This window comes from Salminus brasiliensis, chromosome 23, assembly GCF_030463535.1.
Source record: "Salminus brasiliensis chromosome 23, fSalBra1.hap2, whole genome shotgun sequence".
Taxonomy (NCBI): domain Eukaryota; kingdom Metazoa; phylum Chordata; class Actinopteri; order Characiformes; family Bryconidae; genus Salminus; species Salminus brasiliensis.
In genome coordinates, this window is record NC_132900.1 from 8,577,698 (window position 1) to 8,601,584 (window position 23,887).

General features: G+C 44.1%; 1 protein-coding gene across 2 annotated transcripts in view; it reads right to left on the reverse strand.

The window, feature by feature from the left end:
• The window catches only part of gna11b (guanine nucleotide binding protein (G protein), alpha 11b (Gq class)), a 43,383-nt gene extending 41,562 nt beyond the window's left edge, over nt 1–1,821 (reverse strand). Inside the window, exon 1 of one of the 2 annotated variants that reach the window (XM_072669333.1) lies at nt 946–1,821. In XM_072669333.1, the coding sequence (XP_072525434.1) occupies nt 946–1,081 (136 nt within the window). In that variant the 5' untranslated portion in view covers nt 1,082–1,821. The remainder of the gene's footprint in view (nt 1–945) is intronic. The other variant, XM_072669332.1, reaches the window with a different exon arrangement.
• Between the last annotated feature and the right edge of the window lie 22,066 nt (nt 1,822–23,887).

The following is a 23,887-nucleotide window of genomic DNA, read 5'->3' on the forward strand; positions in this document are numbered from 1 at the left end:
TCCCACTGAACTGAACTGGGTTGAGAACTGACTTGTCAAATAAATGGCAGGCCAACATGGCAAAGCCAAGGAGGACATTTGTAACCACCAGCCTGGACATCTCTACACCAAAGCCAAGCCTGTAGTCCAAACAGAGCTTAACACCTCTCCACTGGACCTCCACTTGAGCTCCATCACTGCAGGCAAAAACATGCATCAAAAAAATCACAGCTGTCCAGATTACAAGGCCCACACTTCAGCAATATCTGAAGACTGCTGCTGGCTAATTAATTAAGGGCATCTTGGCTTAGGACTTGGAGACTATGTGGAAGAATTACAGCGGGAATGTTGGCTGGGAACCGTCGTCCGCATTAAAGTGCTCAGCTAGCTTGGTAGCCTTTGCCCAGCTGCCCGAAAAAAACAACACAATATGCTGCCAAGATATCGCCCAAGTTAGCAGCCCAGCAAGGCTGTCAGTGCTCTCTAAGAGGGCTCAACACCAGCCACAGACACTGAGGAGCACAATTACACACAAATCTCCACCTAATAACTTCATTCAGATTGCAGTGTTGTCTGAACTCGCGGCCCTCTCTTCACTTCGGCCCAGCTAAGGGATAGCTAAGCTAGCTGCCGTTGCTAAGGGTTAGCACAACGGCTACCCGCTCCATTAATATGGACACAGGCGCCTAGCTATCAAACTAGCTAGCTGTATAAAATACCAGATATCAGAGCGTAAACATTAAGCTGGTCGCTTAAGCAGCTCAACAGCGGGTATCCCTATTTTTCTCGGTGTGTGTATGTGTGTGTGTTAAGAGAGAGAGAGAGAGAGAGAAATGTCAGCTTTGCTAGCTAGCGTTTCATTGATTTGGTGCGCAAAGCCTTCGGTGCGTTACAGCGGCTAGCGGTTAAGCCCGGGTCAGACCTGTTGGGTGGCTAAAATGGAAACATGTTGGACGGCGGACCCACCGAGAAGGAGCAGCTTTAGCTCCCTCCTCGCGTCTCGCTTGTCTCGGCGCAGCTGCTTGTCGATCTCGGCGTTGATCCGTTTCGACTCCTTCGCCTCTTCACTCAGGCAGCAAGCCATCATAGACTCTAAAGTCATCCCCCCCGCTTTAGGAGCCCGGCCTCGTCGGGACTGGACGCGGATCTTCGAAATATGGTCGTGGGAAAACAAATAGGAGAAAAAAAAAATCCCAATTCCTGTTCGAAGGCAAAAAAGAAAAAAGAGGCGAACTGGAGGGAACTGGAAGGGAGGTGGGGGAGGAGGAGGAGGAGGAGAAGGAGGAGAAGAAGAAGAAGGAGGAGGAGGAGGAGGAGGGGGCTGGTGGTGGGGATCCAGGCGCTCAAGTAGTCCCCTCTCACCGGGAAAGGTCTCCGTCCTCGGCCGCTTGGAACTCGGCTTACAGTCGCGGAGAAAGCGGAGGGGCTGAGGGAGGAGGAGGAGGAGGAGGGGACGCGGCGCGGCGTGGAAGCGGAGGCGGTGGAGAAGAGGGAGGAGGAGGAGGCCTGCGCTGTCCGGGAGCCTTGGTTTCTTGCGAATGATAAAAAAAAAAAATCCAGGTCAAAAAAACTATCCTGCTGTACGTGTGACAGTCCCCCAGCGCCTCGACTCGCTTGTGGTCTTCAGTGCTTCTCCAGCAGCGCCCAGGAAAGCGGGGCAGGCTGGGCAGGCTGGGCAGACAGGCGCGACATCCGTGAGCGCTTCGGTTTAGCCAGCCCTCTCTCTCCCTCTCCGCCCTGCTAATGGTTAAGAGATGACCTCCTGCGAAAGGAAGAGGGGGAAAAAAAGAAAAATGAGCCCAGACTGCGGCGCCTGATCAGCGAACAAAGACCTGATCTTTAGCCCACCATGTGTATTAGCAGTTAGCACTGGACCAGAGGCTGAAACCAGTACCAGACCCGTCTGTTACCGTTATAGCACGACCAGCACATGACAGGTCCCCTCTCCCTATAGCTGCAGCAGCCCAAATACAATGAATGAGGCAATGATCTCCCACATTAGTTGATCTTCAAGTCATCATATCCCATTAATACCTCTTGTAGGTGCCACCAATGGGTCCTTCAGCGATGCCATAGAAGAACCACTGTTGGTTCCAAAAAGACCCATGCCTGTAATAGAGCTGAAAGATGTGAGTGTGAAGACCCTTCTGAAGGCATGAAGAACCTCCACTTGGTGTAAATGTAAAGCTCCTTTGCAATCACACGTGCTACATTACTACGTATTACAAACATGGTTCTTCTGTGGATGCATGATATCGGGAACATGCAGTACTGTGGAATAGTCAGAGACCACCCTTCATGTATTAAATACCCAGCCATTATATTCATCATTTGCTTTTCAGGAAATATCCCCTGCTCAATTTGCATAGGGGATGCAGATCAGGTAGCAAGCTGAAATCTGTGCTGCCCACAGATGACCACAAAACCATGAAGTGCTAACGTTAGTTGTGCATTTAAATGAGACAGTCCGGAGTGTCCTGTTAGACAGGAGGGTGGTTCAGTGCAGATTAGCTCACATTAGCTAGCTAGACAGACACCAGCTCCACTAACTGGTATATCTATAAGTAATATATGTAATAAGGATGTGTTAATGCTAGTTAACGACGCTGGCTCTTGAAAATAAAACAGTCAAGGCTGGCTACCCAAAGACACACACTTGCTGCCATATCCACGCTGGCTAAAGATGCTAACTCAGTGCTAGCGCCAGGCTGCTAGTGAGCGTGATGTAGGGAGGTCGAGTTAGCAGGTGAGGGCCGCAACGCCACCACCGCGGACTCAACACTGTCGTTACCTGATCCGCGACCTTTTGCCAATTTGTACTGCACATGTGCGCGGATGATTGGCACAAATCGGGCAGGGGATGCCAATCCAGTAGCAACAATATCTAGTTAAATTATATTCCTATTATTTTGTAATTTTATATGAAATAGATTTTGTTCGTATTGTATTGGAAGTGAAGGCAGTCTGACGTAGACTACCGCTGTGGACACTGATCATAAAGTAGCTAGCTATGGTTGGTGTGGCGCAACAGATAACACCACTACCTGCCAGTGAACTACCACACCATGTCGGGGACTGGGGTTCGATTCCCGGTCTGGGTGACTGTGCTGCGCTACACCAATAAGAGTCCTTGGGCAGGACTCCTAACACTACACTGGCCCACCTCTGTAATACCAGTAACCTTGTAAGTCGCTCTGGATAAGAGCGTCTGCTAAATGCCATAAATGTAAATGTAAACCCAACAGGCTATTTAACCTTATTTAGGGCAGAGCTAACTAGCTTTCCAACACAGTAGAAAAAAAAAAAAATCTATTGAGTGTGTTGTGAGACACCATGTAACTATATCCACCGCCTTCCAAAGAAGAGGACCAGCATCTATGGTTGAAGATGCTAAAGTTAAACATCCACCCAAACCTCCATACGTCTGTTTTACTGCTTTGTGGAGGAGAAACTCTGTTATGACGCTCTGGTGAAGCAGATGCGTCAGGTACTTGTGAGGCTATCGGGTAAGACGTTAGCCTAAGAGCTAACCTAAGAGCTTCACAAGCACCCGGCGCATCCGCTTCACCGAAGCCTAATAACTGAGCCATTGCGAATGATAAGGATGTTCTGATGTCGGTTTCTCCTCCACTAGATGGTAAGAGCAGACATGTGGAGGTTCATGGGGATGTTTAAATTTAGCACCTTCAACCATAGACGCAGGTCCTCAGCTTTGGAAGGTGGTGGTGGTGTGTTGTTACTTTTGTATTGAGTTTTCTTTAGTTTTTAGTTTACCATCTTTTCCACAGTTGTGCATGACAGCACGGCATCATCTCCAGACTCTGTTAGATATGGGAAAATACATGACCTCAGGTTGCTACATGAACCTGGCCTCGTGACTATGGCTTTGCCTGATGGCACCAGGCTGGTAAGGATGACTAAGGCGTTGTTTGAGGAAGCGAAAGCATGGTAAGCAAGTGGGTGAATCCGCTAGAGAAAAAGTTAACCCTAGCCTAGCAGCGTTCCAGATGCACCCATTCAGCTAGCCGGACTCAATAATACTTACAATGCTCTTGTTCATTCAAGTCATGACTACGCTAATGTTAAAGGTTCATTCCCAGGTAAAATAACAGGGTGGTAAATAGGCTTGTAAACAGAATCTGAGCATTTTATGTCCTAAATTTACTATTTTCCCATCAAGAAGAATACGAAAAAATCAATTTCTTAACAAGAACACACTCCGTATTGATATTTGCCTGTAAGGATCAATTCCTAAAAAGTTCAGGACTAAAAATATCAATACTGCCCAATCCCAAATATCCATCTGCCCATCCCAATCATAATTCTTTGCAATACAGGCAAAGGGCCAATCAGAGCAGAGAACAAGATATTCCAGGATGAGTTAAAATGCATTGAGCTGCATTATACTAGGAATCTGAATTGACCTGCTGTAGATATGCAAATTAGCTCATTTAAAAACAAGAACAAGCAGTGATGGCGATCTCGGCAGGTACAGCACATACTCCCCTGTCCCAAATACACACTTTTAAACCTTGCGCCTGGAAGGTCTCTATGCCATCTCCATCTGCTCATAATTTACATCCAAAGGTTGACACCTGCCTTTTCCTGATGACCCCTATGACATTTCACGTTTTGGCCACTAAGTGGACAGAGCGGACAATTGACCTGCACTGTTTGCCTGCATTTCTTTCACTACATCACTGGCTTTTCATTCATATAAGAGACAGAGCGGGATGGATTGGGCACAGAAGTAATTGCTAAAATCAGTGATAGCTGATGTGCTGGCAAATTACAACTTGATAACGCATTTAGAAAATACGGTATTCTAAAACACAGCTGCTGCTTTTTACAGTTGTTAGAGCTTCATGGCCTTCAGGGCTCCTAATAACAAGCCTGTAGGTGGAGGTGAGTCAGTAGGTCAGCTTAATAATAAAAATCTTCAACCATACTGACTACATTGGGGACAACTTTACAGGAAACACCTGTTGTTCACTGGTTGTCCTTTCTTAGAGTACTTTTGGTAGGTACTGACCACTGCATTCCGGAAAACCCCTACAAGGCCTGCCTGATGTTTTGGAGATGTTCAGTCCCATTTTTCCTGCTTTTAACACGTCACCTTCAAAAATGAACTGCTCACTTGCTGCAGAATATGTCAACCCCCCCACCCTTGACAGATAACTCTGTAGATAAATTATAGAAGATAATCAATGTTTTTCATTTCACCTGTCATTAGTGGTACTAATGTTATGGCTGATTGGTGTATATTATAAACAAGCAAGGAAGCCTCTATTGAGCTTACAGAGCAGAAGCAGGGTGGATTTCCCCCCGGATGCCCAGTTTGTCCAATTTCCACTACAACTCAGCTACTCCATGTAATGAACAGAAAGGGAGCCATGTAGGTCCTGCAGGTGCCTGGCCCCTTCCAGATAAGGCTGTCAATCACGTCACTCAAGAGTTACTATATAGAAGACTAAAGGTTAAACACTGATTCCTGAGGAACAGGAAAATGGACAGTATTGGCACAGGGAAAACTAGCTGTTGGAGGAAACATATCATACTGCAACCAGCCAGCAGAGGCACTAGACCTGTGGTGGCTTCACTTTTGAGAGACATTGCGCTGCCCATGCTTTTCCACAGTCATTAGTCTGTGGACAGAAAAATGATTTAGCCTTACTCAAGCTTTAATATGGCCAAAGACAAGACAGGTACGACAGGTACGACTGACTGACTGAACCCCAGCCCATGGTTTCCTGCATGGCTGATGCATGGTGACGTCAAAAATACAGCTCAGACTTTTTAAATTATGAAATTATGAAAAATTATGCATTATGCTAGAATTTAAGGCTGAATAGACCAATAAAAATGCTCCAAAAATTACTTAAAATATATATTTTTTATTAATTTGTGTTCCAGGGTTTTTCATTCTCCTGTAAAATTCATTGTATGTTTTTATATATATATATATATATTTTTTTGGTACTTTGAGACACAGGTTAAGGGTCAGGGTACTTCTTACTTACCTCACCACACACTACCTTACTTACTCACAATGAGAGACATGCGTGAGCCAGATTCAGTAAATGACAGAGCTCTGCTGACACCTACTGACCACAGCCTGCATGATAGAGGGAAGCATATCCATTAGCCACCAGAGGGCGCACAGCTCCTAAAAAAGCTCTGCATAGCGCTGCTCCAATAAAATTCCACATCACAGCAGTTTTAGAGGCCTAGAAGCTCCCCGGACTGGTTGCAGCCAGTTTTCATGAACTTATAAAAAAGAGAGAGAGAGAGAGAGAGAGAGCTCATTCAGGCCGTGTCTGATATTTAAGAGTAGAACAGAGTGAACAACCTGGATATGCTAACTTAGCTTAGCTAGCTCCACTGTACAGACAAAAGTATTGGGACACCTGCTTATTCATTGTTTCTTCCGAAATCAAGGGATTGTAAAAAAAAGTTTATCCTGCTTTTGTTGAAGTAACTCTCTCTACTGTCCAGGAATTTGGACAGTCCTAAATCATTCCAGAGAACACGATTCCACTGCTGCACAGCTCAACCCCTCCAGCCCATGCCTGGCATTAGGCATGGTGTGTATGTATGTGCATTTGCACATCATTGTCAGCAATGGGTAATATTAAAGTAGATGAATGCATTCATTAGAAGGTGTGTTGATCATTAAACTTTCTCTAATCTCACTAACACTCTTTTCACTGAATGCAACCAAATCCTCACAGCAATGCCCCGTAATCTAGTAGAAAGCCTTCTTCCCTGGGCAGTAGAGACAGTTGCTCCAACAGGAGCAGGATAAACTCTTTGTATTACCCTTAATTCCTGAAGAAACAATGAACCAGCAGGTGTCCCAATACTTTTGTCCATACAGTGTGTGTTACACTTCCTTTCACTGGAACTAAGGGGTGAAGTGTGACTCGTCGTTCTAGATACATTTTCTACAGCTGGATGCTTAACACCACTTCAACTGATGCTTGGAAACCTAGTTCCTGGAGGTCCTGGTGCACAGTTCCTGGTAGTTCTTTAGGTAGTTTGGAAAGCTGTAGTGTGTAGCAGCACCTCCCCTCCCAGCAGATGGAGACAGGCTGCTGTATTTCTCCAAAAGCATGCTGGTTCTTCAGCATGCAGTAGAGTGCGCTGTTGGCTTCTGTCCACATTAGAAAACTTCAGCAACTTCAACTTCAGGCTGCATAGATCAACGAGCCAAACAGGTCCAATTAAACACAATTCACAAAGCCAGAATCCCACATTTCTTACATTTGCTCTTTCATTTTTTACTGTGATTCACTCTCCCAGCCATCAGAGCGCGGGTGACGCCATCAGGCGCCGTGTGCTTTAGCCACAAAGGTGAAAAGAGCAGAGTTTGAGTCCAGTGCTATTTCACAGCTCGGATGAATGTCATATGGGGTTCTCCATGGCTGAGAACCTGCAAGCCAAACTGTGAACTGTGAGCCTTGGTGACTGACAGCAGGAGAGAGAGAGAGAGACAGAGAGTGACGGGGAGACATAGAGAGGGGAGAGAGACAGAGAGACAAATACAAAGAGTGCAAAGCGAGAGAGACAATAAAAGAAAGACAGAGGACGAAACAAAGACAGAAGGGAGAGAGAGGGGAAAGAGACACAGAGAAAGACAGAGAAGGGAGAGAGACAAAGAGAGAAAGAAAGAGGGACTAAATATAAAGAGAGAGAGAGAGAGAGAAACAAAAAGAGAAAGAGTGGAGGGAGGGGAGAAATTGCGGAGAGAGACAAAGAGAGAGAAAAAGAGAGAGAAAAAGAGAGAGAAAGCCAGAGAGAGAGAGGGGGAAAGGTAAAGAGAGAATAAAAGACACAGAGAGAGAGAGTGGAGAGACAAAGAAAGAAAGACAGAGGGGAGACAGAAACAGAGACAAAGAAAGAGGGAGAGATAAAGAAAGAAGAGAGACAAGTAGAGAAAGAGAGAGAGGAGAGAGAGGAGAAAAAGAGAGAGAGGAGAAAAAGAGGGGAGAGAGAGGAGAGAAAGGGGAGTAAGAGGGAAGAGAGGGGAGAGAGAGGAGAGTAAGAGGAAAGAGGGAGAGGGGAGAGAGAGGAGAGTAAGAGGAAAGAGGGAGAGGGGAGAGAGAGGAGAGTAAGAGGAAAGAGGGAGAGGGGAGAGAGAAAGGAGAGTAAGAAGGAAGAGAGAGGGGAGAGAGAGAAAGAGTGCAGAGAGAGAGAAGAGAGAGAGGAAAGAGAGGAGATAAAGAAGAGTAAGAGGGAAGAGAGAAGGGAGAGAGGATAACAGGGAGAGAGAAAGGAGGGAGAGAGGGGGGAGAGAGAGAGACCTCAGCATAAAGAAAATATATCCATTAGGTGCGTGTCAGCTCTTCCACTGTACTGCCTATACAACTGCAACAGCTCCTGTTCACGACCACATACCTGCAAAATCACAGTTTAGAGAGAAGCAAGTACAAATCCACCTCAGAGAGAGAGAGAGAGGAAGAGAGAGAGCGAGAGTACAGATTGACTGATGCTAGGTAAATAAGCCGTTTCCCTCTGGTAAGATGTCTCACGTTCTCTCTCAGACGTTTCTGAAGGTAATCAGAGCTATTAATAGCATTGGCAGGATGATGGACTGCTGTGTGACGCTGTGTTTGTAGCAACTCTCTCTTTAGCCCTTCTGCAGCCTCTAATCACACAGAATGTGCTTTAGTTTCATGCTTAAACACAAGCTCATATTGCTTTCTTCATGCTTTTTGTCTTATCCGGGCAGCAGCAGCGCTTCTGTTGCCAATGGCAACCGCAAAAGCGTGTTCTTCCCGCCATCTGACAGCGCAGCAGGAGCGCGGAGATCGTACTGTACAGTACAGGGCAGGAGAGAAGGCCAATGCAGTTCAGCTCTGAGATCTGAATGCTGGCTCAGAGGATTGCTGTGAAATGATGGAGTTTCGGTGGTGCTTGTTTGGCAAACTGGCATTTGTTTGCCAACAGCTGTTTAGCCAGTCAGTGGACGGTTAGCTCACAGCTAAATCACGCAAATGGTTTTGTTTACATGTAGAGTGAGTTAGGCCGTTTTCACACCTAAAAGCCTGTGGCCCTTTTCTACCACTTTTCTGCTTTTTTTCGTCTTCTATTCTTTAAAGGAGCACTATGTGAGAATTAGCATTTCTTGCACTTGGGCTCCCCCTGCAGCCACAAACTTTGAGCCACCACTAAACATCACTTTTCACATGCGTTTTGCAAAAGATACAGAACCATCACTAAAAGTGAAAGAAGCATGTGGACTCACACAGTTCTCACCTCACCAAAGTTACATAGTGCAGTTAGCGGCATGCCAAGTCTGGAGTAGCTATGATAGAGGCACTATTCTCCCTGATACAAGTCAGTGGACCATCACAATGATTTCACAGCTGCTACTGTAGAATAGAAAAATCACATACTGCTGCTTTAATGGATGGCAATACTGCTTTAGTGGGTTCCAGGTAGGCATGGGCTCTGAGTGGGTTTGTATATATGTTTTTACTGGCACCCAGTTGGGCTGCCCACCCTTCTATGTGTCCCATCTAGGCATGAAGTGTACAACCCAGATTGGGCCCATGCTTAACCCGTCCTGGTCCCATCACTGACCCTGGTGGGCATTCATATGTGGAGCAAATGTTTTGGCTCCCAGTTGGGCTACCTATACAGGCCCCGCATGGACATGCTAGCTGGGCTGCATCAATTTCCAGTAATTGGCTTGAAAATTCTCGAACCATCCATTGTTCAGTGACGTTGTGGAACCTCCACGGTTCTTCTAAACGGTTCACAGTTTCTTGGGGATGGACACTTTTGATGAGAACCGTTGTTTACGGCAAGTAGAGCAGAAATGATGTACGGGCTGGTGTGCTTTGTATGCGCAAAAGGACAATCAGCTGCACTTTAATAACAAGTGTATCCGAATCAAAGTATTTCCAGGTAAAATCCAGATGCAAAACACATGTTAATTTCAGGCGTAAACAGGCTCTCAGTGTCCCAGTATTCCTGTAAAGTTAGTCCCGTTCCCAGCAAAATTGCTCCCATTCTGTAGATAATAATGGACTATAAATGTGAGGCCTTTTGCCTCTTTTCTGCCGTGCCTCACTGATCCCCCATGCTTGTGTGTTTGTGTTTAAGTCTCTGCCCTGGTCCCGCCCATTAATCATTGTTCTCACCTGTGTCAAGTCAGTTTCCCCTCTTTCCGCTGGTGTTTTCAGTCCTAAGTTTAGTACAGGTAGCCCTCTTTGTGAGTGTTTTTATCAAAAAACACACTGAAGACCTGAGCATGGACTTGAAAGTCATCTCTGGTATTTCACCCTCTTTCAAAGACTTGCTCTCTGATCCAATTAGGAAAGTGATTAAGTGCCCAGGAGGGACTTTTAATAATGATGACCAACAAGGAAGCCACTGCGGTTGGTCGATCATTGATCCTGCTGTTCTGGCTGCAGCATCATTAAAATAACTAACAGTGAGTGTTCAGTTCCAGCACCTAGAACCAGATTTACTTTACAGACCTTACAGAAGACATTCTGCAATGCAGAGGTGTGCAGATGTGGTTGCTCGGGTACCAACACAAACAGCTGGAATAGATGAAATGAGGTGAAATAATACTGAAAGGTTCAGTCTATGTTTAAAAGCGGCCTAGAATGAAAAACTGTATTTTCCTTGGAACAGTTGAATAATGAGAGTTCGGTACAAGTGACAAACCATGAACCTCAAACACTGTCGTTCCTAGTTTCAAAGAAAAAGCCAGCACAACCAAAACAGAGCTGGGAATGGGCCAATTCTCAAATAACAGGGTGGTAAATCTGCTGAATAAATAAAAAAAGACTGAAGAATTTGTACCGAATAACATAAATTATATTACATTCTTTTAGCAGTCAATTATAGGCCTAATAGGCTACTCAGAGAGCAAAAAAAAGCTAGGTTTATTACAAAAAATACTTGTTAAGTTAATTCATATTTAGTTAAGTCATATTGTATTTTATTTGAAGTGGAAATAAATAAATAATTTAAAAAGTTTATTTCAATTTAGTTTAAAATGTATTTTATTTTATTTGTACTTTTACTAGGGGACTAAACACATTTAGGCTGTAAAATTAATGCAATTACAGGAAAAGTGCAAAATGTATAAAAACCTGTGAAAAATGTGTTTGTGTTCAGCACAACAAACAACCTTTTAGCAGCACCCCAGCAATCACTACGCAACACCATAGTAACTCCATAGCAGCAATATTGTATCCATCCAGCAACCACCTAACACTCATAGTGAACAGTCTAGCAACTGCCTGGTAGTGGGAAACCACCTGAGCTGCGCGGTCGTTCTGGAAATGCACTTTTGCAGTTCTACATTAGAATATGAAAGCTGTGAGCAGTGTTCCTTCCTTAGCTGCCAACAGCAGAACGCATGCAGAGTGAGAGAAAGGGCACTCTGAAGAAAGTTTGCCCACATCAGAAGTTGGAGGAATAAACATATTTAAAGTAGAGACAGTAGAGAAGAGCGAAGAGAAGCGAAGGAGCGTGAAATCATGACATCTGTAAGCTATTCCCTCCCACGAAGCCCCTGTTTCCGCATCCTCCTCCAACTCATTCTCATCTATTCTCTCTCTCTCTCTCTCTCTCTGACTTACTTACTCTCACTTATTCTCTCGCTCTCTCTCGGGTTGACTGCTGAGCGGGGGAACTGTTGCTCTGAGTGAGAGTCGGTACACACAGTAGGCCATTAGTGCAGTTATAACACCTCATGCCTTGGATAAGCCCATTACTGCCCCGGCTCCCCTCCGGCTACAGTGATGGCCTCAACGAACCAACGTCCCTCAGTGAAGCGGTTCGAGTGTCATAAACTGGAAATGAAAGGCACTCTTCATTGTATCGCAGAGAGGCCTCCTGAACATTTACATGCGTAATGACCTCCAACAGCCGCTGCTTCCTCTTGAGTAAAGGCTGCTTGAGAAACAGTGTGACGGAGCCAGGCAGGACGTTTATTTTCATACAGTCAGGTCCATAAGTATTTGGACAGGGACACAACCTAACACCACCTCAATGGATTTCAAGGTTTTTTAATTATGATTTTACACAATTTCGGTCGCAAATGACCCAATTCATACATATTTCCCCTCTGTCACATACTATGCCCCCGACACTGGAAGGGTGAAGACTGACACATGCCATGCTACTTTGCCATCAGCAGCCAGCAGAGTCTGAGGGAGCACAATTGGCCATGCTCTCTCTGGGTGGGTAGATGACACTCTCTCTCCTCATCACTCTTAAGCAATGTTGGCTGGCATGGCCTTTTCCTCCAAGCTATTTATTGTGGTAAAGGCCTGGCAGAGCATCTCAGGGAAAGAGGAATTTTCTGACTTCAGCCAGAGGATTTGCATCCAAGTATTAAAATTATTAATATATTTAAATGTACAGTGGGGAGAACAAGTATTTGATACACTGCTGATTTTTCAGGTTTTCCCACTTGCAAAGCATGTAGAAGACTGTAATTTTTATCATAGGTACTCTTCAACTGTGAGTGATGGAATCTAAAACAAAAATCCAGAAAAATACATTGTATGATTTTTAAATAATTAATTTCCATTTTATTGTGGGAAATAAGTATTTGATCATCTATCAACCAGTAAGAATTTTGGCTCTCACAGACATGTTACTTCTTCTTTAAGAAGCCCTCCTGTTCTCCACTCATTACCTGTATTAACTGCACCTGTTTGAACTCGTTACCTGTATAAAAGACACCTGTCCACACACTCAATCAGTCAGACTCCAGCATCTCCACAATGCCCAAGACCAGAGAGCTGTGTAGGGACATCAGGGATAAAATTGTAGACCTGCACAAGGCTGGGATGGGCTACAGGACAATAGGCAAGCAGCTTGGTGAGAAGGCAACAACTGTTGGTGCAATTATTAGAAAATGGAAGAAATGCAAAATAACGGATAATCTCCCTCGGTCTGGGGCGCCATGCAAGATCTCACCTCGTGGAGCATCAATGATCTTGAGGAAGGTGAGGAATGAGCCCAGAATTACATGGCAGGACCTGGTCAATGACCTGAATAGAGCTGGGACCACAGTCTCAAAGAAAACAATCAGTAACACTCTACGCCGTCAAGGATTAAAATCCTGCAGTGCACGCAAGGTGCCCTTCCTCAAGCCAACGCATGTCAAAGCCCGTCTGAAGTTTGCAAATGACCATCTGAATGATCCAGAGGAGGAATGGGAGAAGGTCATGTGGTCTGATGAGACAAAAATAGAACTTTTTGGTTTAAACTCCACTCGTCATGTTTGGAGGAAGAAGAATGATGAGTACAACCCCAAGAACACCATCCCAACCGTGAAGCATGGCGGTGGAAACATCATTCTTTGGGGATGCTTTTCTGCAAAGGGGACAGGACGACTGCACCGTATTGTGGGAAGGATGGACGGGGCCATGTACCGTGAGATTTTGGCCAACAACCTCCTTCCCTCAGTAAGAGCACTGAAGATGGGTTGTGGCTGGGTCTTCCAGCATGATAACGACCCAAAACACACAGCCAGGGCAACTAAAGAGTGGCTCCGTAGGAAACATCTTAAGGTCCTGGAGTGGCCTAGCCAGTCTCCAGACCTGAATCCAATAGAAAATCTTTGGAGGGAGCTTAAAGTCCGTGTGGCCCAGCGACAGCCACGAAACCTGAAGGCTCTGGAGGAGATCTGTATGGAGGAGCGGGCCAAAATCCCTGCTGCAGTGTGTGCAAACCTTGTCAAGAACTACAGGAAACGTCTCATCTCTGTAATTGCAAACAAAGGTTTCTGTACCAAATATTAAGTTTCTTTTTCTGGTGTATCAAATACTTATTTCCCACAATAAAATAGAAATTAATTATTTAAAAATCATACAATGTATTTTTCTGGATTTTTGTTTTAGATTCCATCACTCACAGTTGAAGAGTACCTATGATAAAAATTACAGTCTTCTACATGCTTTGCAAGTGGGAAAACCTAAAAAATCAGCAGTGTATCAAATACTTGTTCTCCCCACTGTATGTTAATTTGTCCAATTACTTTTGAGTCTGTTACAACTTGAAAAGCAGTTAATGCAATATATATGTTTAACCCCTTATCCTAAAGCTAAAAAATCTCCACTAAGATGTTGTCCAAATACTTATGGACCATGCTGTAAATCACCTAAGCTGCTAAATCAGCCTTGTGATGGGGCGGCTTCTCCTGGTGAAATGTGATATTCTCTATTTATTTGGTTCTCAGTGCTGAGCTTGACTCACACACACACACACACAGACACAGACACACTGAGCGAGGACTGCGAGAGCAGCCGAAGAACATGCAGTGGTGTGAGAGTGTGTGTGAGATGAATGAATCAATGGCGACCGAAGCGCCATTTTGTTTCCCTAATCGACTTTGGCGCTGGGGTCGCAATACCTTCCATTAGCAGAGTGAGGGCTTCCTCTCTGATATTTAACACACTATTGACCCAGAGAATTTAGACAAAGAGAGAGAGAGTATTGATCATATTCGGCTTTCCTGAAGAGCCGGCAGAACTCCTGTGCTTTAAACTACAGTGCTTCCCCTACGTGGCGTGACATTTGGTAGGATTGATTGCAATGAAGGATGGAGAGGGAGATGTTTATTAAGATGGTATTATAAACGGAGGCCTCAGGAGCTAAGCAGATCCAGTGGAAAAAAACCCAACAACAACAGGGTTTTAATCATCTACAACACACGCCACAACCTCAGTGCGCAGGGTCCCGCACTGTCAATCAATCGGCAATCAGAGGCACAGTGTATCCTGGATACCAATCTGTTGTAACATATGCCACTTCTGTTGTTGACAGGACTTCTTCGACTTGGAGAAGATTCCAGCCAGACTGAGATGTTGTTTTGCGAAGTGCGTCCGCGATCTGAGCCACGCAGGGTTTGATCGTTGCATGTGGGCGCCATGCATCTAGCTCCAGCACTCGCCCTCAGCTGCCAATACGCCTAGGCCAGCGCTTCCCGCTCTGTTTCACAGGGACGCCCAGACAGACCACAATTTTTTTTCTGCACTCATAATCCCATTTCTACGGTTCTTGCCCTGGACGTAGTTGTTTTATTGGTATATAAGCTTTACATTATGTTGGAGGTCATTAAAAAGGAAGGAGTTAATTTCAAAAACACGTTAAACTTTGTAAAAAATATGTTTGCAAAACATTAATTATTGGTACATTTGTGTTCCTGGATCCTCATGTGGCAAGTTTTTTTTAGGAAGTGCGTACGTGAGTCAACCAGCTGGTTGACTTGCCCAGTTAGGGTAATTTAGTCATAGACCTGAATTGAATACAACCACAATATGATCTAATGTACTGTACTAAAATAAAACAAGGACAAATATGTCCATCTCTGCAGTAACAGCCTCAGAAACATATTCGAGTAAAATGTAATGTTTACGGCCACCCATCAATCTAGATATCTGTAGCCATAGCTGTTCAATGCCCGGTGTTCTTCAGGGCATTGTGTCAAGAGCACAGATTATAAATTCACTTGGTGGACTGGGTCACGATTAGGCTCGCACCACCTGTGGTCTAGTAACCTCGAGCCTGCAAGACAGCAGAGTCCTGTCCAATGTGCAACAAGCAGGCAGGCATTGATCCACACCTGTTTTGGACAGTCTCAACCATATGGCCCACATGTCCCATTAACTAATGATGCCACCTGGACTCACTCTCGTTTTTTCTTCTTTACAAGCCTGCCAAGGAGGCGAAGTCAGAATAGGGTCACAACACGAGACCCTTAGTAGGTCAGCAGTAAGTAAATCTCCGATCTTTGGTCTTCTGTACTCTATAGCCGGGATTTGATTCCACCCTCCTCTTACATCGTCAGTCAAGATACAGTCAGAGCTGACTAAACTATGGACCCACGTGGGAATCTAGGATTTTGATGCAGCTGGTCATCAACAGTTTGCTTCAGTAGCCTGACTTAAACACTGCCTTACAAAGCTCCAAAAGAAATCTTTTAGCAGGCCAAGATAACAGTTAGACTAATGCTAGCTTAGCTGCATTCATAAGCCTATAGAACAGCAGCCAGGACTGACTGAGGACTGTGACAATTTTCCATGATATATTGGGTATATATATTGATATAATGAATGCTGGGAAGTGTGGTGGGAGAACAATGAGACTAGGGGATTCAGAACACAATGAATAACACATTAAACACTAGTTGTAGGCTGGCATGTCCCCTGTGTGAATGTGGAGCTTTACACAGAAAAGCTTTTAGGACACTCAGCCATTATTAGCTGGAATTAGCTTTGACTTGAAGTTCTGTGTAGGCCACTTTCAGGACGCTCTATCCATCTATTTGTGCAAATGTGTTTGCTATTATGAGAAAAAAAGAGACTTTTCAAAATACTCCAAATATAACAAGATCGGTTTGCTGCTTAGTTATGACTTCAGCTGGCAATTTGTATCCAAAAGAAACCTGATTCAACAAACCCATTCAGACAATGACAGAAAGCATGCCTGCTCTACCTGGTGTGAGGATAAGAACGAATGCAAAGTGTTAGCAAGTGCTGGAAGCGGGAATAAGGATGATTTAGACACTTTCAGAAGCAAATATTATTACTTAATACCCGCTCCAGCTCCCCATTCCAGGAAATTAACAGAAAACCATGCAGTTGTGATTAAAAATCACAATAGCAACAGGAATCTGGACACCAACCTGAGCCAAATCTTCAAATAACACTAATAAACCTAAATGGGCCATTTCCACAGCATGCATAATAAGAAGCTTGTAATTAAGTAATTCATTCTGATTGTGTTTTGCACTTAGCATTTGTGTTTATACACTTTTTGTCTTTATAAGTTCCATTTGTAACAGGATACATCAAAGCTATTAAGGTATGAAGAAGAGCATGCTTTAGGTCAGGGCATTCTTAAGGCCAGAACCAAAGTGATCAAACACACTTACTTACATACAGTGGATGGTTGGTGTGGCACAACAGATAACACCACTACCTGCCAGTGAGCTACCACACCATGTGGGAGACTGGGTGATTATACTGCGCTACACCATTAAGAGTCTTTGGGCAAGACTCCTAACACTACATTGCCCCACCTCTGTAATACGAATAACCCTGGAAGTCGCTCTGGATAAGAGCTTCTGCTAAATGCCATAAATGTAAATGTAATAAATGCAAGAAAAAGTATGCAAACCCTTTTGGAATTTTTCTGCATTCATTTATACATAAAATGACCCTTATCCAAGTCAAGTGTATTAACACATATAATGTGCCTGAAATAAAAAAAAACACACAGAAAAGACTGATCATTCATGTCTTCATTGAGAACAACAATAAAAACCTAAAAACTATAGTGCTAGTGGATAAAGTGTGAACATTTTTTAATCAATAAATCCAATAAAAGCTAGTTGGAGTCAGGTGTTAGCCTACCTGGAGTCTTCTTAAGAATATGAGTTTGGAGGTGTGGACTAGATCTGCTTTGACTGATAAAAACCTCTCGAACCTTTTTGAGTTTGCTCCGCACAAGAAGGATATGTGTATGTGAGCCATGCCTCCCCAAAAAGAACTTTCAGAGGATCTACAATCAAACATTGTTGATTTACATGAAGCAGGAAAGGGTTCAAAGTGATTTTAAAGAAATTCACCTGTCTACAGTGAGGCAAACAGTCTACAGATGGAGACAATTTTGCACTGTGGCTACTCTGCCAAGACGTGGGCACCCAGTCAAAATGACCCTAAAATAATAACACAAAAAATCATTCATTGAGAACAATCATAAAAACTAGTGGATAAATTATGTGAACCCTTTAGTTAATAAACTCAAAAAAGCTTATTGGAAATGGAGAGCACAACTGAGAATTATTAATGAGGTAAAGATACAACCCTAAGTGACCGCCAAAGATTTGAAGGCATTATTGGTCCAGGCTAACATCTGTGTTCATGAGTCTACAGTCTGTATATCCTTGAACAAGCAGGGTGTCTATGGCAGGACACCACCAAAGAAGCCGATGCTTACTAAAAAAAACATTGCTGCACGCATAAAGTTTGCAAAAGAGCACATTGACACTCCACAACTTTACTGGCAAAATGTTCTGAGGGCAAATAAAATTAAGATTGAACTATTTGGAAAGAACATGCAGCGCTACATCTGCCATAAAAAAGGCACTACACATCACCATGAAAATATCATCCCAACTGTAAAGTATGGTGGAGGGAACTTCATGATCAGGGCCTGGCCAACTTACAATCATTAAGGGGAAGATGAATCCCCAAGTGTTTAAATTGTAAACAATAATGTGGGAGTGTCTGTACGTCAGCTGAAACTCTGTAGAAGTTGGATGATGCAACAGGACAATGACCCAAAACACTATGACGGTGACTTTAGGATATGTGACAGCAGTTCATCACCTCAAGACCCAATTATACCTGTGCCAGTGTCCTCGGAAGGAGAGCTCAAATGTGGCACACGAGAACAGGTAGAGCTGGGCCTTGCCAGCCTTCTTGTGTTTCTGACTTTGAGCCTAGCCTTGCCTCTGAAACTAGCCTCTGTTTTCCTGTAGTTTTTGATCTTGGACTGTGGACCATGAGTTTGCCTCAATAAACTGTGCGCAATTGCATCCAGTCTCTGAATAAAAGTCACTGTTTTGATTTTATTCCCCAGCATCTCAGATCTAATCTCTATGGGTTAGTTGATAACCCCTGCGCTCCACCTCCCATTTCATTTTGACTTTCAGATTCCCAGCACATTTTTCAGCTCCCTCCCTCCCAGTAGGTGATGTGTCCCTTATTGTTCTCTCACCACACACACACACACACACATAAACGCTGAGCCTGAGTCCACAAATCAGATTTTAGCTGTGCTGCTATGTGTCTCGCATTATTAGCCCTGAGAAATACCACGCACAAACTGTGGCCAATTAGAGAGAGGATGAATCAGAGAGAACATGACCCCCCCCCGCTGAGGACAGGCACGCGCTGTGCGCTCAGATTTCTCACCATGTTACTGTGGGCACGGCGAATAAAGCCAGAAAGGACACAAAGTGTTGACAGGGGGAAGAGGCGCAAGAAACGAATGTGGAGCTTTGTGGCTTGGCTACATGGGAACCGCTCTTATGATTCCTCATCAGTTCTGAATGGCAGACTATGAGCGCAACAACCTGCATACACAAACAATGCTTATATGGCTCAGTTTTGTTCCATTTGAACAATATTTCGATGCAAAATAGGCACAAAATGTTCTTTTCCAGCTAGTTCAGCAATGTTTGGACAAGTTTCCAGGAAGGCTAGCCTGTAACGTTAAAGGAATAAGGCTCTGAAAATGTGTGGCATGATTTTTGCCCTAAAATTTAGTTAATAGAGGAGAGGTACATATACAGGTAGTACCAAAGGAAAACAGCTATTTTACTATACACATGGTCCTGGCACCCTGTCCAGGGAGTAGGTTCTGGACCCAGTGTGACCCTGGCCAAGACGAAGCAGATAAGAAGGTGGATGGATGGTTAGATGGTTCATTCGTGGTTTTGGATAGTTAACAAAATGGCTATATTTGTGTTCTATTGGTTCTATGTGGTTCTATTTACTACCACTGTAAATTGGTTAGGCCTTTAGGAGCTGTAGTGAAGGTATAGCTGGCACCATGAATTCCACAACCACAGTAAGTAGAAGGTAACAGAGAAATCAAGCAACCAGTCACTGCAGACCTTCCAGTCCAAGTCAAAATACTGAATGGCACTGGGTGTAAATATGAGCCATAAGCTTACAGACTGAGTTTCTGTCAGCTGTTAATGAAGGTAAGACAGTGTCTGCAGCTCAGGGTTAGGACTCTATAGTAGGGCCAGCAGAAGGCTGACATTTGTGGCCGGAAGCAATCGCCCAGTTCTCATTTTCACAGTTCGGCACTAAGCTGGTTTGTTTTCACCCTTTATTCGATTAGTTTGTGCAGGTGTGCATACAGTAATTGAATACAGACGCAGACCCAGACCATTGAAATGAGGTGGTCTCAGTCCCAAATGAATTGAGAACGTGGTCTGAACCGTCAACAACAATCCGAAACAACTATGGAATAACACTCCTGTAATACTGGGTCTAACCTAGTACTCTGCCCAAATAATGACTACAGCTATGATCAGATGCCATCTCTGCTGTTGCTCCATGTTAAACTGCACAGAAATAATCTGCACTTGTCCAGAACAGAGGACTGCCTTCTTCCTGTTTTTACCTTCTTGCTCCCGCTCAGACAGGTCTGACAATAAACGAAGACCACGTTCTTACGTCAGTTTTTGTGATGCATTTCTTGTGCGCTTGAATTTTTCCCTGTGTGAAAATACTCCAAGGCCGTATCCAGACGTATCCAGATTTCCCTTCCTTTGTTTTTGCTTGAGCATGTTAGCTCTGTATGGGGCGAGTATTTCATAAAAAGAGACGTCAAAACATCATGAAAATGGAAAAGAACACAGAGGTTTAATCCCAAATGACACTCTGCTCCCTACGCAGTGTAGAAATTTGACATCTAGTGCTATCTGTAGATGTTGTAGGTTTATGACTCACGTAGTTCACTATATAGGGAGTCAGGAGGTATCTGAAATTTAGCCAGAACCATGCATGCCTTGTGACATTTTAATTCAGTGACCAAAAACGAGCCCTAAACCCAGACAAAAACCTGTGGACGCGGCCCAAGTTTTCCAACTGGTTAACTGATTTGGGCCAGAGCATCTATAGGTGTGGAAACGCTCTAAGAGATTGATTAGCACCAAAACAAAGCTAAAGAAACAAACATGTCTTGGCTAATCAACAAAATTTGGAGTAAAATGGTTATTATTTGTTCCAGTAATATCTAGTAAAGCATGCTAATGCTTCCAGCATTAGCTAACCCTTACTTAACCTTGTTTTGCCTGCACCCATAATTTGCAGGTACTGATAACACAGCCCAATTCCTGTAATTTTCAAATTTATTTAATTATTTTAATGAAGTTATATCGCAAAACAGCACCTCGTTCTGCAAAACCCGTCCATGAGGGTGTTTTCCATTTCACCATGACGGGAAGCTACAATTAGCTGAAAGAAAACATTCATTTATTTGACGGGAAGGGGAGCGATTTGGGGTAATTGTCTCAGCAGGCCCGACTACCTGACTGTGTTTGTGGCCCGGTCTGTCTCTCTCTCCTTCTCTCTTTGTCTCTATTTCTCTCTCTTGTTACGCCCTGTCGCCTTGCTGTGCTCTGCCTGCCATTCTTTGGGTTGCGGATCCGCTTCCGCACCTGTTTGAGTGATTAAAAGCCCCCCCACCCAGTGCACAACAAGCTCTGTGTGGGCTACAAACCACAGAAAGCGCGTATCTTGTCATCAGCAGGAGATGCTGTGTTTGAGGAGCTCGCTAACAGAGCACATGGCGGCCGGTGTTGAAACTGAGCTCAGTCACATGCACGAGACTCAGCGGGAGTGCTGTGGCTCACAGTTTGAGCCACCCTGCCTGTTGAAGGCTGCCCAACAGCGCTAGGATCAAGCTTTAATCTGAGGCTATCAAGGCTTCCGCTGAAGCGCAGTAGCTGCTAATGTGTGCTGTGTGGATTCCGCGCCTGGGCAAGAAAACAAAATTAATGCAGGAAAATGAGTTTGCTGCCGCTTTGTAACACAGGGGGTCTTAAACTTTCTGACTCATGTAAGGATGCAAATAAGAAAATGAGCAAATGAGCAAAACTTATCAGCATAATTATACATTTACAGCTGGTTTAAACATTTTTAGAACATTCATTTGGCCCCATCCAGATGTGCATGTGTAACGATTGTAGCATTATACATCATATACTTAATGGACACAAGTACTGGGACACCTGCTTATTTGTTATTTCTTCCAAATCAAGGGTATTATAAAAATAATTTGTCTGGCTTTTATTGAGTCTCTACTGTTCTGCTGTTGTATTACTATTGAATGATTTCCTGTATCACGCTGTTAAAATTTCATTACCCCTTAAACACCCTATGGCGGGCTGCCGGCGGGCCAAAAGTAAACTTCTAGCCCCACCAGTGTGTACAGAAGTCCCTGTAGTTACTGAGTAATACACATTAGTGTGTAATAAGCCTTTCTGCGTTAAAGGGTTAAAGCCTAAACTCCCAGTGGAACAGCAGTGGTAGCAGTAGCTGAGGGCTTGTCACCCAAGCCACTGGCACATGGAGCACCACTGTGTAATTTCCTCCCCACTGCCTGAGAGGATTGAAAACACACAGACACAAAACCGCTGTCTCTTTTGTTGTCTTGGAGAGAAGGATGAAAATGTTCACTTTGTTAAAATGTTCACTGAGAGGATGAACTGTTTCCCACCTCTTCTAGTGATGCAGGTATCTCATTAAGCTCTCCCCGGCTCTGCACTTTGTAGAACAACTGAGAGAGAGAGAGAGAGAGAGAGAGAGAGGGAGAACAAGAATGTATAATGACAAGTTGTGGTTGACAGCCGTGACTGTGGCGTATTGTGTTGAATAGAGTGATTTGAACCGATTTGAATCATTACTCCACTTAGTCTGTCATTACGAAAAAACACCCTTTAACTCGGTTCCTCAGGCTCATGCAAAGGAACAGTCTCTGCAGTCTGGCAAGTGTGATACTGGACGACGTATTTCTGAAGTGCAATGAGCAGCAAGAGCTTTCTCAAAACAACTGAAAAGCAACAGAACTGCAGCCCAACATGCTGCATTCACACAGCAGGTAAAAGTGGCCCAAACCTGATCTTTTTGGTCATAGGTGGTTGTAACAGTGAAAAACACACTGAATCAGATCAGATTTGGGCCACTTTCATGTGTGATATTGAAATCTGATACATATCTAAAGCATATCCGATATGAGGTAGTGTGACTCAGATATGAGGCAGTGTGACTCAGATATGAGGCGGTCTGATCAGCCCGATCAGATACGTCAGTCTAACTCGACATTTGCTGAAGAGAAGGGAAAATGGAAGACAGCAGTGAGGGAGGTTTTCAGTGATAGGACAGTGAGGTAACTGACCTCTAGGCCCATATCGCAGCCATTCAGTGGTTGAAGTTATTTCTAAAGAAAGGGCTATACATGGCCACAGGAGGGCGCTGCAGCAGGAAAATAAAAGCTGTGTTCCAAAGCCTAGGCTGCAGCCCAGGTAGGGCGGGTCTCCGGTAGGACTGTCCTCTGAAAACTGTCCTTCTTAGTAGCCTTTCAGTCACACAAATAAAACAGTCTTACCAGACTGCGTGGTGACATCACTGGAAAGGTCCCGCCCCCTGCAACTGCGGCGAGAATTATGATTGTACTTTTTCATTATTTGACGGAAACATTTTTAACAAACTCTGCTCTGTCGCGTCCTCCAAATCGCTCTGAACGTAGGCTGCATTTCTTTAAAAATAAGGATTCTTTGAGTGATGCCATAGAAGCACCACTTTTGGTTCCATAAAGAAGCATGTATGTCATAGAAATGTTGAGTGCGGAGAGACTTTTGTGGTTCTAAAGAACAATAACATCAATCACATGTACAGATCAATCACATGTACAGATCAATCACATGTACAGATCTCTATTACAAACATGGTTCTTTATGGTTCTTTCTATGGCATCGCTCAAAGAACCCTTTAAAGCACCTTTATTTTTAAGAGTGAATATGATGGGTGGCCATGTAGTAAGAGTGTAAAGAAGTGGCCATGGCTGAATAACGTGCTCCTTTTACAGCAAGCTCGAACGCATTCTCTGTGATAAGCCCATCACTCCAAAGAACCCTTTTGGAACCTCATTTTGAAGAGTGCACCTCTGTAAATATCGTTCAGCTACATTCATTTACTGTTGATCATGGACCTTCTGAGCGATATGTGAGATAAACGTGTGGGTGAAATTGCCATGGTGTCTCCAAGATCTATTTTTACCACCCCAGTGACAACAAGCGTGCAACAAGCTAGCGAGGAATGCCTTTCAGAACCCATCTGTCTTCACG